Source organism: Lissotriton vulgaris, chromosome 5, assembly GCF_964263255.1.
Source record: "Lissotriton vulgaris chromosome 5, aLisVul1.2, whole genome shotgun sequence".
Lineage (NCBI taxonomy): Eukaryota > Metazoa > Chordata > Amphibia > Caudata > Salamandridae > Lissotriton > Lissotriton vulgaris.
Window position 1 is genome coordinate 2001690703 of NC_141693.1, and position 15689 is coordinate 2001706391.

Consider the following 15689-nt stretch of genomic DNA (forward strand, 5'->3'; position numbering starts at 1 on the left):
TCAGTAGCAACTCTTGACACTTCATAGCCTTCGGCACGGTCACCCTGGGCAGAAAGGGATTGCAGACTTTGAGGATGTCCTTTTACGCAAACCTTTTGTGGTACATCCTAAAGGGAGTGTTGTCCACTTCCCTAGACTGTTACAACCCCTTGGTCGAACATTCTTAGAACATGTGGTGGTGGCGGGGGGGGCGTTCCCCATGGAGCACATTACTTTCACATGGTAGTTATCGGTTATGCTTTAACAGGCCTTTGTCTCCCAGCTGCTCTGCTTGCTGCCCCATCAAGGCATCTCTTCTATTCTTTAACGTTCCTCGAGTTCTGACCTTTGCTTCCAGACCCCAATGGTCGAAAAAAATAAAACAGAGGGAAGTGACCATGCATAGGGACGTCTGGGGCCCATGTCTGACATCACAAGAAGACAGACATCACATATCAGTGACCAAAAAAAGTCTGACAACTACTAAAAGGCAGAATACAGATCACATGATTCCAGAAAATAGTCACAGTAAAAAGCACCTACGGCCAACATACGCAAGCATTTGCAATGCAATAGGTCTCGCATTAGGAAAGTTTGAGTTATTTGTCCTGTACATGACAAATTTGTTATTTATGTGTTATTTTTGAAAATTGTGAAATTAATACCTTTGTCATTTACAATGGTAATACTTTTAAACATGTTTGGTATTTACGTGACTTAGAAGTATTGATTTTACAAATGTTTTTTTTTTTTAAATAATGAGGGTGGATGGTGGCGCGCCAGAGGGGTGGCGCGCCAGAGGGGTGGCGCGCCAGAGGGGTGGCGCGCCAGAGGGGTGGTGGCGGGTAGAGTGGTGGTGGTAGAAGGCTGTACTGTGTGTGAGTGTGTGAGAGAGAGTGTGTGTGTGTGTGTGTGTGTGTGTGTGTGTGTGTGTGTGTGTGTGTGTGTGTGAGAGAGAGAGAGAGAAAGAGTGTATAAGAAAGTTTGTATGTAGGAGTTGTACATACATTACTCCGTGTGTGCACACTAAAAAAAAAAGTACTCTTTCTACTCCTTTCTAAGCGTAATCACTTATTATTTTACTGGACTAATTCGATATGATGGATATCTAGTAAAAAAAGGCTGCTTATGGGCAGGTAGGCCACAGCTGGGAGGACAGTCTTTCTGTAGGAAAGGATGTATTGGTTAGAATGGACAGTCCTTTTTTGGCTTAATTACAGTACTTTTTAAAAGCAAAAGGCACCTATCAATTATCTCTGTTACTCTGATATGCAGTGGTGCTCAAGTGAAAGTTAGAAAATGTGCCTCTTTTCGAATTTTTAATTTAGGAAAGTAAGCAGATCCAACGTAACAAAATTGTATGCCTATGAAACCAAGTTTTATGAAAGAGGGGTATTTTTGTAGACCGTTGTCCATGAAAAAGCAAACTTTGTTGGCTGAGACAGTAGGCATCGGCATAACAGCAGGAGTACTTTAGGGCTGAAGTAATCGGAGGGAAGTTGATTTGTATATCAGAACAAACACACATACACAGCCCGTCACTCAGGCTCATGCTGAAATGCACCGTGTGGCACAAGCGTTGGACTTAAGCTTAACCTCCGACAGGAGGGCCCCTCTTGAGCTAGCTGCGGACAGGTGGTGCCGGTAAGGCAGGACGTGAGGAATTTGCATAGCATTTGGTTTGCAATTGACGGCTGCTGACTTTTTAACATGTAATCCTTCTGAGACCTAATTATTAACAAGCCGGGGTGCCAACCTTCGTGTAGCGCTGTGAGGAGGAGGGAGGGGGGGGGGGGAGGGGGGGGGGGGGGGGGAAGAGAGTGCGCTGTGCATACGAATGGCGAGGGAGGGCAGGTCCAGCGGAGACTGCAGAGGAAGAGGCTGAAGGTGGGAGGGTGGGGGGAGATTGCGCAATGCCTCTTCTCTCACCCTTTCGCTGAGGGGGGCTGGGGAGAGCATTCCTTTGAAGTGTGAAGCTCTCAGCATTGCTGTGGCGGGTCTGATGCGATAATGCGAGGCGGCTCGGGGAGCTAATGGCAAGCGTGTGCATGGGCACATGCACTCTGCGTAATCCACCTGCCAAAGCCCTCTTGTTCAGCTTTCCTGTTCCACCTCTATATGTCTCGACTTCTGCAATGCGCAAGCGCATTGGCAGAGGTCGAGACCTAAAAAGATAGCATAAAAAAAGTCTTTACAGCATATAAAACAAACTCTAATCTTCTGTCAGACTACATCATTAACAAAGACAAGGAACTAAAGTTCAGCTGGGGCAACTTCAACACAGACCTAGAAGTAAACAGGACACTTACCACCACCGGGTCCTACTGGCCTTCCATTCAGCTGCGCCCATGACCTTGGTCCTCCTGGCACTAAATGTATAATCTGAAGAAAAAAAAAAAGTATATAGCCCTCTGTAGCAATAAAAAAAGGAGTGTAAATAGTGCAGATGGATTATAGGTGGCTGGATGTGATATCTTCATAAACTCACTTCTTTTGTATAATTGAATATTCTCCGAAGAACGTTGATGCGTTTCACATCTGGTGCAATGTTTTGACATGCATTGCGTAGCAATTATTTTTCTCTTGACAGAAACAATAGATTTTGGGAATAGAAGCTCGTGGTGCAAACATTTTGGAAATAAGAATAGCCAGAGAGTGGACATTTAAGGACTATATGAAATAAACAGATTTGGCATCAATCTCTCACGAAGTGCAGCATATTAAGGGGTTAGGACAATAGGATTCTGTCCAACCAAATTTGGAATCACTGTGATATGGTTGTCTGACACCTAAGAAGGAAGCAGTGTCTGGCACCAATATGGCAGCTGAGTACCAGGTATAGAAAACTAAATGTCGACCAAAACATTTTAGGCAGTCAGTGAAGTGAACAAACACTGGTAGTACATGTCCCCCACCCACCAAACCCCTTTAAACTAGAATTCCTAGCACCAGTTCTCAGTTTGGTTGTCATTTTCTAGTTTAAATAAAGAAGACCCAGATCAATCTTCTACATTTTTACAAAAAGTTAGAGGGATCCACTGGACTCGCAGCAAAACAATGTACAAATAGAAACTAATTATTACTTCAACAGTAATTAAGTGAATCTAAAAGGTGTTGAATAGAAAAATGGTCCAGAATAGAAAAACGAAGTGCCCCAAGAAACGTCAAGGTTGCTATGGACTTCTAGAAGAATACTCTGCCACCAGCTAATCACAGGGAGTGAGAGTACAGCTATGAGATTAGATGACAAACACGTGGTGGAGGTTAGCACAACTACCAGGAAAGAGCAAACGTCAAGACCATGGAGGAATACAGATTACACAGGGAAGACAGCTGCCACAGCAGTCACTGACTATACCTCTTGACTGTTCTGTTGGGTCGGTGTCTGAAAAGTGGAGGCAGATTTCTGCGAAGCCTGCTGCAGCTGCGACTCCGGCGGCTGTGTGGTCGTTACATTGGAACTGCAAGAGGAGGGGGTGGAGTTAGCATGAATAGTAACAGTAAATCTGAAAGTAATCCTCAATGAGGTTTGAATTGCTGAAGCTACAGTATACTGTTAAAAAAAACTAGCAATGTATTGTACTTCATATCAGTCAACCTTTATAGACAATAGTTTAGAGGCTGAAGTTGGCAAATATGGATGCTAACTTGTGAACATACAGCAATTGGTATATGTAATCAATGTACAAGAATCTGACAAGAAGCAAAACAGCTGTTTCAGGCACTATGCTCAAAATGGGGTCAGGGCGGGGGTAGGTGCTGGAGGAGGTCAGAGAAATAAAATACATTTAAAAATAAATTTAAAAAAACAGTAAAGGAATAGCTCCTTTTAATTCTAGTACTCCATCATAGCAATCTGCAGGAAAGTAAATGTAATGTTCCACCCCTTCTTCAGACATCTCACTTGCAATGTGGATAACCTTGGAGTGACCTTTAACAGAATTCTCCATAGATTATTATAAATTTACTATTTATTCAGAGCGAGCACTTTTACTCTTGGACATCAGGGATAGGATTCGGGAGAAAAAAAGCACGCTACAGAACTTTACATGGTCCACATTTAATCTACAGCACCAGTTAGGAGCCAGAGCGCAGAAGGCGTACTACCACATGTGCACTGAAGAACAATTGTTACTTACCTGTGGTTCTCCAGTATTGGTGTCTTTCATAGATTCACATGCTTGAATATTCCCCGTCGTCGAAGTGGGAGTCCCACGGTACATAAAAAAGCAATAAATGCAAAAAATATACATATACTAGCAGCCCGTCCAGACGTAGTCCGGGAGCAATTAGGCTTCAGAGCCCCCGCCTGCATGTAGACAAAGGGATCGGTTAGGCTCTGGGTGTATTTAAACCTTTTCTTTCAGACCATGTTTTTGGGTTTGCATAAGAGCCCACTTTTCCACCTCCTGGTCACCTTTTTAGATGCTAGAGCAGCATTCTTTGGACTTCTGTAGACACATCTGCATCATATCCACTCTTGTTAGTTTGCTCACTGACTTTCTGACTGTGCTGAAGGTTGATCGTACTGCAAAAGCCGCTATTTGGTTCTCTCTACGCATACCAGCCCTCTCAAGCCTTCTGCCATATCCCTTGCGCTCCAGCTGGCTGTATACATCATACCTGTTGCCTTCCCACGCGGCATCTACTACACCTTTTCACAGACCCCTTCCTGTGCGCTCGGTCTTTGTACCTCAATACCTGCTCCCTGGCCGCCTCAGCATCACGTCACTCCGCCCCCTTCCTAGCGCTGTTGCCTTGTGACTATCACACAAGTGAGTGACCCCTTTCCTGACCCTCTCTGCTACTCGCCACACGTCTCTCGTTTATCAGGTCCCCCTTTCTTCGCCTCTCGGTTGCTCCAATCACGTCTCACCAGTCCTCCAGTATCCGCTCTTTGCAATCAATGCTCGGACATCAGCGTCGGTTGCTCCAATCACGTCTCACCAGTCCTCCATTCTCCGCTCTTTGCAATGCTCGGACGTCAGCGTACGCCGCTCCTCCCCTCGCTCCTGATGTCATGACGCACCTTGCGTCCGGCGCTACTTTCAAGGGACTACTTTTGTTTAATGGTACATTTTTTTAATTACGTTTTTTTTATTTTTTATATAGCCTATGTCCATCTCCAGGACCTCCCCTTACCAACGCTGTATTGGGTGTTGCGATTGGTGGTGTACTTTTTGAGTATGCCTGGCTCAAAGGACACAGTTCTCTCTTTATCTTTATAATAGTAGTATAGATGTGAGAACATAACATAAGAAAAACAAGCATTTACAATGCAATGGTTTTGCCTTTGTTAAAGTTAGAGCTATTGGCATTGCTCTTGACTTTTTTTATTTATGTTTTTTTTAACAAATAAATGGCATTGTCATTTACAATAGCAGGGCAGGGCACAGGGAAGGGGGGCGAGGAGAGACGAAGGAGAGATGCGGGCTCAGGGAAGGGGGGCGAGGAGAGACGAAGGAGAGCTGCAGGCTCTTGTTGTAATGCTTGCATTGATGAGTTGGTGGTTGCATGCATGGGTGCATGCATGGATGGGTGTATGGATGGGTGTATGGATAGATGCATGGATGGGTGGATGGATAGATGCATATATACAGCCAATCCCTCAACAATTTATGCAATCCACCAACCAACAACCTATCCATGCATCCACCCATACATCCATGCATCATGCATACATCCATCCATCCATCAAGCATCCATCCACCGTGTCCCACTCCGACCCCTCTAAATATAACTAATTTTTTCTGTATATAGAGATGACTGTATTCACTAGTATATGCAGTAGACCTTTCTACTCTAACATTCCTATGTGACTCTTGCAGTACATCTATTCATATCCCTTCCATATGTATATAGAAATATAACGAGAATCAACAGTCTCTTCTTTGTGTGACTACATCTCGTACATTTCAATTGTTTTCCTGTTTGTATCTTTTACTTAACGCATGTAAATCAAAGTCCTTAGGTTTGGCAACTGGTTCTTATGTAAAGCGCTCTGACCCTTCAGGTAAAGTTCGCGCTGCATAAAATCACATTAAATAAAACGTTACCCCACAAATCCAACCATCCATTTGTGCCTAGGCTTACATTTTACGGCCTCGAAGCACACAGAGAATGGACAGTTTACTAAGTCGAGGCTTTGTAGGGTGCATGGCAGGGGACAGTTTTAGGCGCCAAGGGAGGGTAGGGAGCAGAGTCAGAGTACTTCACGGAGGTAGGGGGCAGTTTTTTATGGTTCAAGGCAGGGGGCTGTGGAACTTTTTGGAGCATGGCCTTATTTTAAAGGGCTCAGTTGAGGTGGAGGAACGGCACAAAACACCAGGCAGACAGGGCAGAAGGACACAAAAACAAGGGGAAACAATTATAACTGAGGGCAGATTGGCACAAAAAAACAGGCAGACAGAGGGAAGAAGGACACAACAAGGGTACAGGCACACATGGCAAAGAGATAATGAATTCTACTCTGAGATTTGCGGGGACACCCTTTCTCTTGCTTCAGGTTGGTCATGCTCTGGTACAGCCTCATAGTAAGTCAACAGCAGGGAGTCCACGCACACCAGAGTGTCCCCCTGCAACTCTCATCTACTCAAACAGCAGGAACAGGCATTCAAACAGAAGGCATTGGTAGTGGTTAAAACCGTGGGTTTGAAACAGGATTCTGGAGGTGAAAGGCTGATTTCAACAATTTGCATGATCTCAAGCAAACCATCTTTCTTCACCCGTGCCCTCATTTACAAGACAACAGAGTGCTTAGAAGCCCTTTCAGAGGAATAATAGGCTCACACAAATACAATTACTACTAATACAGCTGTAGCTCCTACATATCTAACATCCCCTCACTCCTTCTGCTCTGTAGAGACTGGCTACTTACCTATTACACAGCTACAACCCTATCTCCCATATGTCACCCACCTGTACTGTGGCAATCATCATGTGTACTTGTCTTTGTTGTTGACCTGTCCCTCAACCCATCAGTAACCTGGTGCTGCTGTCCCTCTGACCGTTAAAGGGCCTGAACAATGAGCAAGCTGCCACTCTCACCGACTAAATGCATGAATACTCACACATACAAAAGATTTACCTCCACCTGCTTCGAGCAAGCAAATTTGAAAGTACGGTCTGTTCACTCCTTCACGGAGGACAAAAAGTGGACAATGACAGAGATATACAGATGTGAGAAGCCTGAATAAATATTCCTGGTACAGGTTATATGCGGCTCTTGTTAACAGCTTAAACTAGTGCTTGCCCCACCACTAGGGTGTGGAAGTTGCCACAAATTTACATTTTCTTTGCTGCTGCGACTGAGAACTCAAAGGTGACGCCGGCAACAGAACGCAGGCTTTCAGGAAACATCTCGGTCAGTCCCCAGAGTCTCTCAGACAAAGTTTTGTCAAGCTCGTCATCGTCCTCATCAAGCTCGTCCTCGGGAGGCAGCGCCGCCCGTGGGCTTGGAGTGTCCATTTTAGCGACGGATCGGAGGAGTTTTTTTTTTAATAACGGAGTTGCAAATCAAAGAGCAAATCAAAGAGCCTCGCCGGAGGATCATTCGTTTCAGGGCTTTCCGGCGAGACGGCAGGGCCTTCAGTCTTTCCGGGTGCGCGTGGGGAAGCCCTCAGAGTCGGGCCAATCCCTGCGCGGCCCAGCAATGATGCTGAGGGAGTCCCGGCGGCCGGGACCAATGACAGGGCGGCAATGCTTCTCCGGGGCCGCCAATGGCAGCGTGGCCCTGGATACGGATGTGGGTGCAGCGCCTCTCCTGCTGACTCCGGGCCGCGGCGGTGACAGACAATCTGGTGCAATGCCGGGTGGGCACCGGCTGTAAATGATAGAGCGCCTCCCAGGCGCTAACCGAAACAAAAGCGCTGCGGGACAAGCAACAGAACAGCGGGGAGCAGAAGCGAAACAACCAGAGGCACAGTAAGGAAACAACGCAACAATTAGGATACGACAATGAAACACAAAGGGAACACCCTCCGGGCAAGCTGGGATGCGCCGGACCAGATTCGGGGGCGTTCCCGAGAACAGGCTTTCGGCTGACGTAGCCAAAAGCAAAAAATTCTCGGGAATGCCCCCAAATCTGGTCCGGCCTTGACGGACAGATCTCTGTTCCAATGGCTTGCCTCCATTTATGGAGCTAGCCAATGGGAGCAGGGGGCGTATTCAAGTCCCCCATACTGAAAACTAAAGATTTCTCCTGGGGGCGGAGCTAAAGCTCCGTGCCCCAGGCAAAACCTAACTAGAAGTAAATACATAACTGAACCTCTAAAACAATTCCTCCATAGGAATGCATGATAGAAATAAACACTTGTAACCTATCATGTCATTATGTTAGTCCAAACTACAGCCTATCAGGCGCCAGCACCCTCTGGAACCTTCTCCTCAGAAGCTCAAGCCCTCAGATTTTCGTAGCACCAAAGTGACCCAGAGTGCATGAGGAGAAGAGAGCCTCTGAGGGGAGGAGGGTGGGTCGCATGTGAAACTATGAAAGACACCAATACTTGAGAACCACCATTGTTCTCCAGTATTAGGGGTGTCTTTCATAGATTCACATGCTTGAATAGAATAGAGAGCAGTAACCTCCAATAAGATTGCTAAACACAGCATGAAAATGCACGAAGACAGTAGTTATATATATATATATATTTTATTTTTTTTCAAAACAGCAACTTTACCATCCGAAAGAAGTCAGCTCGAGCCCAGATTCGTTAGCGTGAAGTATTTATTCAACACACAGGATGCCAAAAACACCCGACGCGTTTCACGGTAACAGTGGTTTTCTCTTTCAAAGTTTTTAAAGTCAAATAAATCAAAAACATAAAGGTAGGACTACTCGTCCTCACACAAGTGTATGTTAAACCACAAATTGGCGGCCATCTTTAAATGTCTTACAAAGTAAAGATAAGCATGCATCTGCAATTCTCAATGTTTTATGAGAGACATTTGATAGAGATATGAACTCAAAATAAGGTTTTGGTTAAAGCCTTACAGCCTTGAGATTATTGAACAAAAAATGTTTGTTTAAAAAAAACGTACCCCATGTGTATGTGCCATTAGATTGTCCATTGGCAGCACATATGAAAACCCTTCAAAATATATAGATCACTTTTTAAGGTCATATGTGGAACAATTACCATCGTATCTTCAGGATACAAGAGATTTCTTGAGAATCATTGAACCTATACAATGGGAGGACAACATGTGGCTCATGACATTGGACGTAAATAGTCTGTAAACATGTATATCTCATAATTTAGGTGTGATGGCTAATCAACATTTCTTTAAAAAATAAAATCGAGATGTTAAATATCTAATGCACACTAACATGCTTGTCGAAATGATGCACACCTGTCTTTCCAGCAATTACTTTTTGTTCAATCACGTGGTGTACTGCCAGGCTCGGGGGACTGCGATGGGAACCTGCTTCGCCCCCCAGCTACGCAGGTCTGTACCTGGGCTTAGAGGGTGGCCTCCTCGCTCGAGCCCGCAAGACGGCTGGGGGACTGGTGAACTTTGCTTGAAAAATATATATATATATATATATATATATATATATATATATATATATATATATATATATATATATATATATATATATATATATATTTATATATATTTATATTTAAATTCGAAGCAGTGCCCGTTTTCGGAAGGAACCTCATAGGACAGCAAATGGAGCTCAATTCTTTTTAATAGCAGCTTGCCAGCAGAGAGTATTTCAGGCGAGTTATACAGCGAATCTTGCCAGACGCGTTTCAGGACAGTTCATCCTTTCATCAGTGGCTTGGAAAGGCAGTGGGAATAGCGTTTCTTGGCGCGTGACTATTTAAATCAACTTACTCCCGCCCTGATGGGCGTAGCCTCTCGGCATCCTGGGAGATGCTATTAAAAAGAATTGAGCTCCATTTCCGGTCCTATGAGGTTCCTTCCGAAAACGGGCACTGCTTCAAATTAATTTTAGACGGCCTGGCTCCAGGTCGCGTTTCGGCAATCAGCCTTTGTCAGTTACAACTGACAAAGGCTGATTGCTGAAACGCGTCTTGTGTGCGAAGGGTTTCAATAAAAAACTGGATTGAACCCCCCCTTGTGAGTGCTGTTTCTTTACCGGATGAGCGAGATCTGGTGAAACTTGGGAGCAGTGATATATATAACGTTTGCCCGTGCACAAGCGCATATTGCAACACCTTAGGGCAATATCAGGAAAGGATCAGACTTACCCAGTGGCCAGGCTCTTCGAATCTGTGCACAATAGTGACCCCAGCAGTCTTCAATATTTTCTCGTCGATTCCATTCTACTTCTTAAGAGAGGTGGTAACAGGGACGCTAAGTTGCGGCGAGACGAGATATATTTTAGAACTTAACAGTAAAAATCCTGGAGAATTAAACGCCAGTGAGGATATGTACACCTGTCTCTAATTTTCTTAAGCTCACTCCTGTGGTTTACATAGTCATAAGATGAATATGGAAAAATGAGATCCTCCGAAGGGAGTTTTTCGTGATTAGATTCGGTAACCTGCTAAATTCTGTAGAATGATTTTTATGTAGCACTTGCACTTTTATTCAATACTCTTAATATCTGCAGTACCCAAAAAGGGGCATTATAGGGGGAGTTAATGAAATGGGATTTCAGTTTCTGTCTGGTATGATTTTTCCTTCACCCACTTGGGTTGAAGGTTTATAACAGTGATGATTATGATTGGATTTTAAAATGACTACAAATGTTACTATAAGGTTCCGTTATCTGTTATGTTGTTGTAATTGCCTTGTACATAGTGTAATTCATTTGCATATAAATGAAATGTACATATATGAAATGTTTGGATTGTTTTTGGGTTTTTAACTAAAGTGTAAATATATGAAATTACTCATATGTATTATAAATGTAATTAGGATTAACCCAGAAATCCACTAATGATTATTTATCAGTTGAACATTATGGGCACTATGCACTTTACTGTCGTTTCTAAACATTAAGTATTTTGTCTGTTTATATTTGAAACTACACCAGCTGAACCCATTTGAATATTTGCACTATAAATGCCTTTGTTTGTGTCTATGACACGTCATGTGATCAAGCCTCGTTGGTGGAGGCGAAACGAGTCATGGTGGATTGCAGGCTGATAATTTGGCACAAATAAATCACTGAAAACGGCACGTACTTGGTGGTTCTGCTCTTTCGGTATTTCGCGCGAAGCGACTACATACATACATACATACATACATACATACATACATACATACATACATACATACATACATACATACATACATACATACATACATACATACATACATACATACATACATACATACATACATACATACATACATACATACATACATACATACATACATACATACATACATACATACATACATACATACATACATACATACATACATACATACATACATACATACATACATACATACATACATACATACATACATACATACATACATACATACATACATACATACATACATACATACATACATACATACATACATACATACATACATACATACATACATACATACATACATACATACATACATACATACATACATACATACATACATACATACATACATACATACATACATACATACATACATACATACATACATACATACATACATACATACATACATACATACATACATACATACATACATACATACATACATACATACATACATACATACATACATACATACATACATACATACATACATACATACATACATACATACATACATACATACATACATACATACAAGGCTCACCTTATTTGAAAGGATGACGAAGTACTGCCTGTCCCACTGCGGTATCCGCCTCCTTGATGGCGTCCAAGCAGTAATGCTTGGTGAAGGTGTGCCTGCTGGACCATGTCGCTGCACGGCAGATCTGATGGAGTGGCACACCAGCAAACAGGGCAGTGTATGAAGACATAGCCCTCGTAGAATGAGCCCTCACCGAAGACTGCAAAGGCTTGCCAGCCTGTTATTGACAGAAAGCAATGGCCGAAGAAATCCAACGTGCAATCGTTGGTTTGGTAACTGGATGCTCCTGACGCAGTCGTCCATAAGCAATGAACAGTTGGTCGGACCTGCGGAAGGAGGCAGTTCTGCTAATGTAAAATTTAAGGCATCGTTTGATGTCCAAGGAATGCAATCGCTGCTCAGCCGGAGACTTTGGCTCAGCGAAGAAAGTTTTCAAGAACACAGGTTCGTTTAAATTAAAGTCCGTAGGCACCTTGGGTAGGAAAGATGGGTTGGTGCGAAGCACCACGCCGTCAGGTTTGAATTGAAGATAAGGCGGTTTGATAGTAAAGGCGTGGAGGTCACTCACACAACGAGATGAGGTCAGAGCAAGAAGAGCAACCTTCCAGGTGCGGAACTTAATGTCCGCCCTATGGATGGGCTCAAATGGTGAGTTCATAAGTTGCGACAGAACATTGCGATGCCACGGTGGAGAGGGCGCTGAATAGGTGGGAACTTCCGGAAAAGCCCTTTGAAACACTGGCGGATAATTCTGGACAAGCAGAGGGAGGAGGAGCCATCCTGCCGGAAGCGAGAGATTGCAGCTAGGAAAACTCTCAAGGTAGCATGCAAGAGTCCCGATTGAGCGAGACTCAAAAAGAACGGAAGAAGCTGCTCCGGAGTAGAGTGGATTGGATGGATATTTGCTGCCATGCATCAATGACAAAATCTCTTCCACTTGAGTTTGTAAGTTTTGATGGTAGACTTAGCCCTAGCATGAGCGAGGATCTCTCTGCAATCTTGCGAGATACTTAAGTTTGCGAACTCAAGGTGCTCAGGTTCCTTGCCGACAATTGTAGAGTGGATGGATCCGGATGGCAAACCTGGCCCTTGTCCATCGTCAGGAAGTCTGGACGAGGACAAAGAGGAATGGGCTCGCACTGGGACAGAAGGAGCAACTCCGAGAACCACGCCTGTCTGGGCCATCGAGGGGCGATCAATAGAATGTGACAGGGCTGCCTCCGCATCTTCCACAGCACCCGTGGTACTAACGGGATCGGCGGAAAGGCGTAAGCGAAAGGATCGTACCAGTCGATCAAAAGGGCATTCCTGCACGATCCGTGGTGGGGATGCCAACTTGCGTAAGACAGGCATTTCCGATTCTCTGGTGTCGCAAAGAGGTCTAGAGATGGGCGACCCCATCGATGAAACACAAGATCCAGATTCGGCTGAGGCAGCTCCCATTCGATGTGGACATGCTGAGGGAGTCTGCCAGGATGAACCCAATCCCAAAATCGACTGAGCCAGCCGAGACAAGCGTTGAGACTTGGTCCCTCCCTGCTTGTTCACATAGTGCATGCTGGTGATATTGTCTGTTTGAATAAGCACCGACTCCCCTTGAATTACAGGAAGGAACGACTTGAGTACCAGAAAGATCGCCATCAACTCTAGCCTGTTGATATGCCAAGAGCGTTGGGGTGGAGACCATTTGCCCTTGATGGAAAGACCTTTAAGATGAGCACCCCAGCCGTCCAGAGAGGCGTCCGTTGTGAGCGTGAGATCTGGCGCGTTGACGAGGAAGGATGTTCCAGTCGCCAGGTTGGTCTACTGTGCCCACCAGCACAAGCTCTTTCTCATGCGAGCTGTAACAGCCACTTGGTCATTGAAAGATCCGGAGAACTGACGCCACTGTACTTCCAGTTCCTCTTGAATGGGACGGGGTCGCAGTCTGCAATGTGGGATCAGTGCAATATAAGATGATGCCATCCCCAGAAATGACTTTAACGTCCGGACAGAAACGGACTGCCTTGATCGAATGAGAGACACTAGGCGGAGGATTTTCTGTTGTTCGTGGGAAACTATCGCCTTTGAAAGCATAGTGTCCAAGATCGCTCCAAAGAAAGTCCTGGTTTGCGCTGGTGCAAACTGTGACTTGTCGAAATTGATGGCGAAGCCGAGGGATTGAAACACATCTTGACAAAGACGAGTGTCTTGGCTCAGTCGATGACGTGATTGAGACTTGGAGGCAATCGTCCAAGTATGGAAAAATTTGGACGCCTCGGAGGCGTAGGTGAGCCACCACAGGAGCCAACACCTTCGTGAACACACGAGGGGCAGAGCGGATTCCGAAAGGCAACAATGAGAACGGATAATGGGTATGCCCCACCTTGAAGCGCAGGTACCTGCGATGCTGTTGAAGAATTTAGACATGAAAACATGCGTCTTGAAGGTCTATGGTGGTCATAAAATCCCAGCTGGCCAGAAGACGCAGGATCTCCAGTAGTGTCAGCATGCGGAAAGATTGACTCTTTAAGAATGTTTTGAGAGCCCTCAAATCCAGAATTGGACGCCAATCTCCAGTCTTCTTGAGCACAAGGAAGAATCAAGAGTAAAAATCCTCTCCTCTCCGAGACACTGGAACCACTTCGACTGCACCTTTCTGAACAAGAAGACGGACTTGATGGTAAAGCTCCTCGAGATGGGGAGGAGGCAGGCCAGATGGTGGGGTATGAGGAGGAATCTTGACGAACTTTAAGGTATGACCTTTCATCACAATGTCCAAAACCCAGCGGTCCGAGATGATGGAGGACCACTGAGAATAAACAGATTCGACCTCCAACTCTTTGGGGATGACAAAAGTCATTGGCGTTTGGGGGTGGATCCCCGATAGGATGACTTTCCCCTATAAGGCTTTGAGGACTGCTGTCGATTTGATTGATGTTGATTGGAAGAGTAACGTTGGTTGCTCTGATTGTAGGAGCGCTATTGAGATTGTCCGCCTCGAAAAGTTGAAGAGGTGCTGCGTCCGCGTGCACCCCAAAATGGCTGTTTCTGAAATTGCAAAGTGCCTAGTGATTTAGCCGTATCAGTGTCCTTTTTAATGGACTTCAAAGCTTTGTCAATGTGGGAACCAAACAGCGATTCACCATCATAAGGCATATCAAGGATCTTGGATTGAACTTCCTGCTGGAAGGAGGTGGACTTCAACCAAAGGCAGCCGCACTAGCAACCTGGCGGAAACCAGTGCCCGCAATATCGACTGCGCGGTCAATCATCTCTTCAGATGCTCTTTGTCCGTCCTGGATGAGTTGCAGAGCGTCCGACTTGGAAGCGTCCGGGATGAGGTTGACTAGGGCAGATATGTCCGACCACATCTGCCGGTCGTAGCGGCCCAAGATGGCTAAGGCATTCGCCGCCCGTACTGTAGTGGAAGCCATGGTGGAGAATTTTCGTCCAATGGAGTCTAGTCGCCGACCCTCTCTATCTGGAGGTGCGGTGATTGGAGATGCTGGATTACAGGCCTGACGCTGTGCCGCTTGAGTTACAACCAAATTCGGCTTAGGGTGAGAGACCAGGCATGCTGGTAAACCAGTTGGGGCCTTATATTTCTTGTCAAGGCGCAGTACTTGAGCAGGTAACGAATTCGGAGCCTGCATGAGCTTAACTCCCTCCTTCCATATAAAATCGATTATTCGAATCGTGTGGACTGGTTTGAAAGGCTGATTTTTGAAGTCGTAGAGGAAACAGTCCTCCTCTCTCTGTGTCCTTGGCAATTTAAAGCGCTGATCCATCAAAAGATGAAAACTGGCAATATCAACTGGAGGGGAATCTCCAGATTCTCCTGGTTGAGGGGAGGGCGTCTGCATTTGGTAGTTGTCCGACTGCCATGCCGGTTGAGGCATCATCATTATCCGTGTCATCGTGGACCTCTCGGTCCTCCC

General features: G+C 45.1%; 1 protein-coding gene across 4 annotated transcripts in view; it reads right to left on the reverse strand.

Annotated features, from left to right (window-relative positions):
* The window catches only part of PRRC2B (proline rich coiled-coil 2B), a 657801-nt gene that overhangs the window by 512695 nt on the left and 129417 nt on the right, over positions 1 to 15689 (reverse strand). For all 4 annotated transcript variants that reach the window (XM_086924792.1, XM_086924791.1, XM_086924790.1 and 1 more), the window contains exons 4-5: positions 3338 to 3440; positions 2289 to 2361 (exon numbers count right to left, since the gene is read on the reverse strand). In XM_086924792.1, coding sequence (XP_086780918.1) covers positions 2289 to 2361; positions 3338 to 3440 — 176 coding nt within the window. The remainder of the gene's footprint in view (positions 1 to 2288; positions 2362 to 3337; positions 3441 to 15689) is intronic.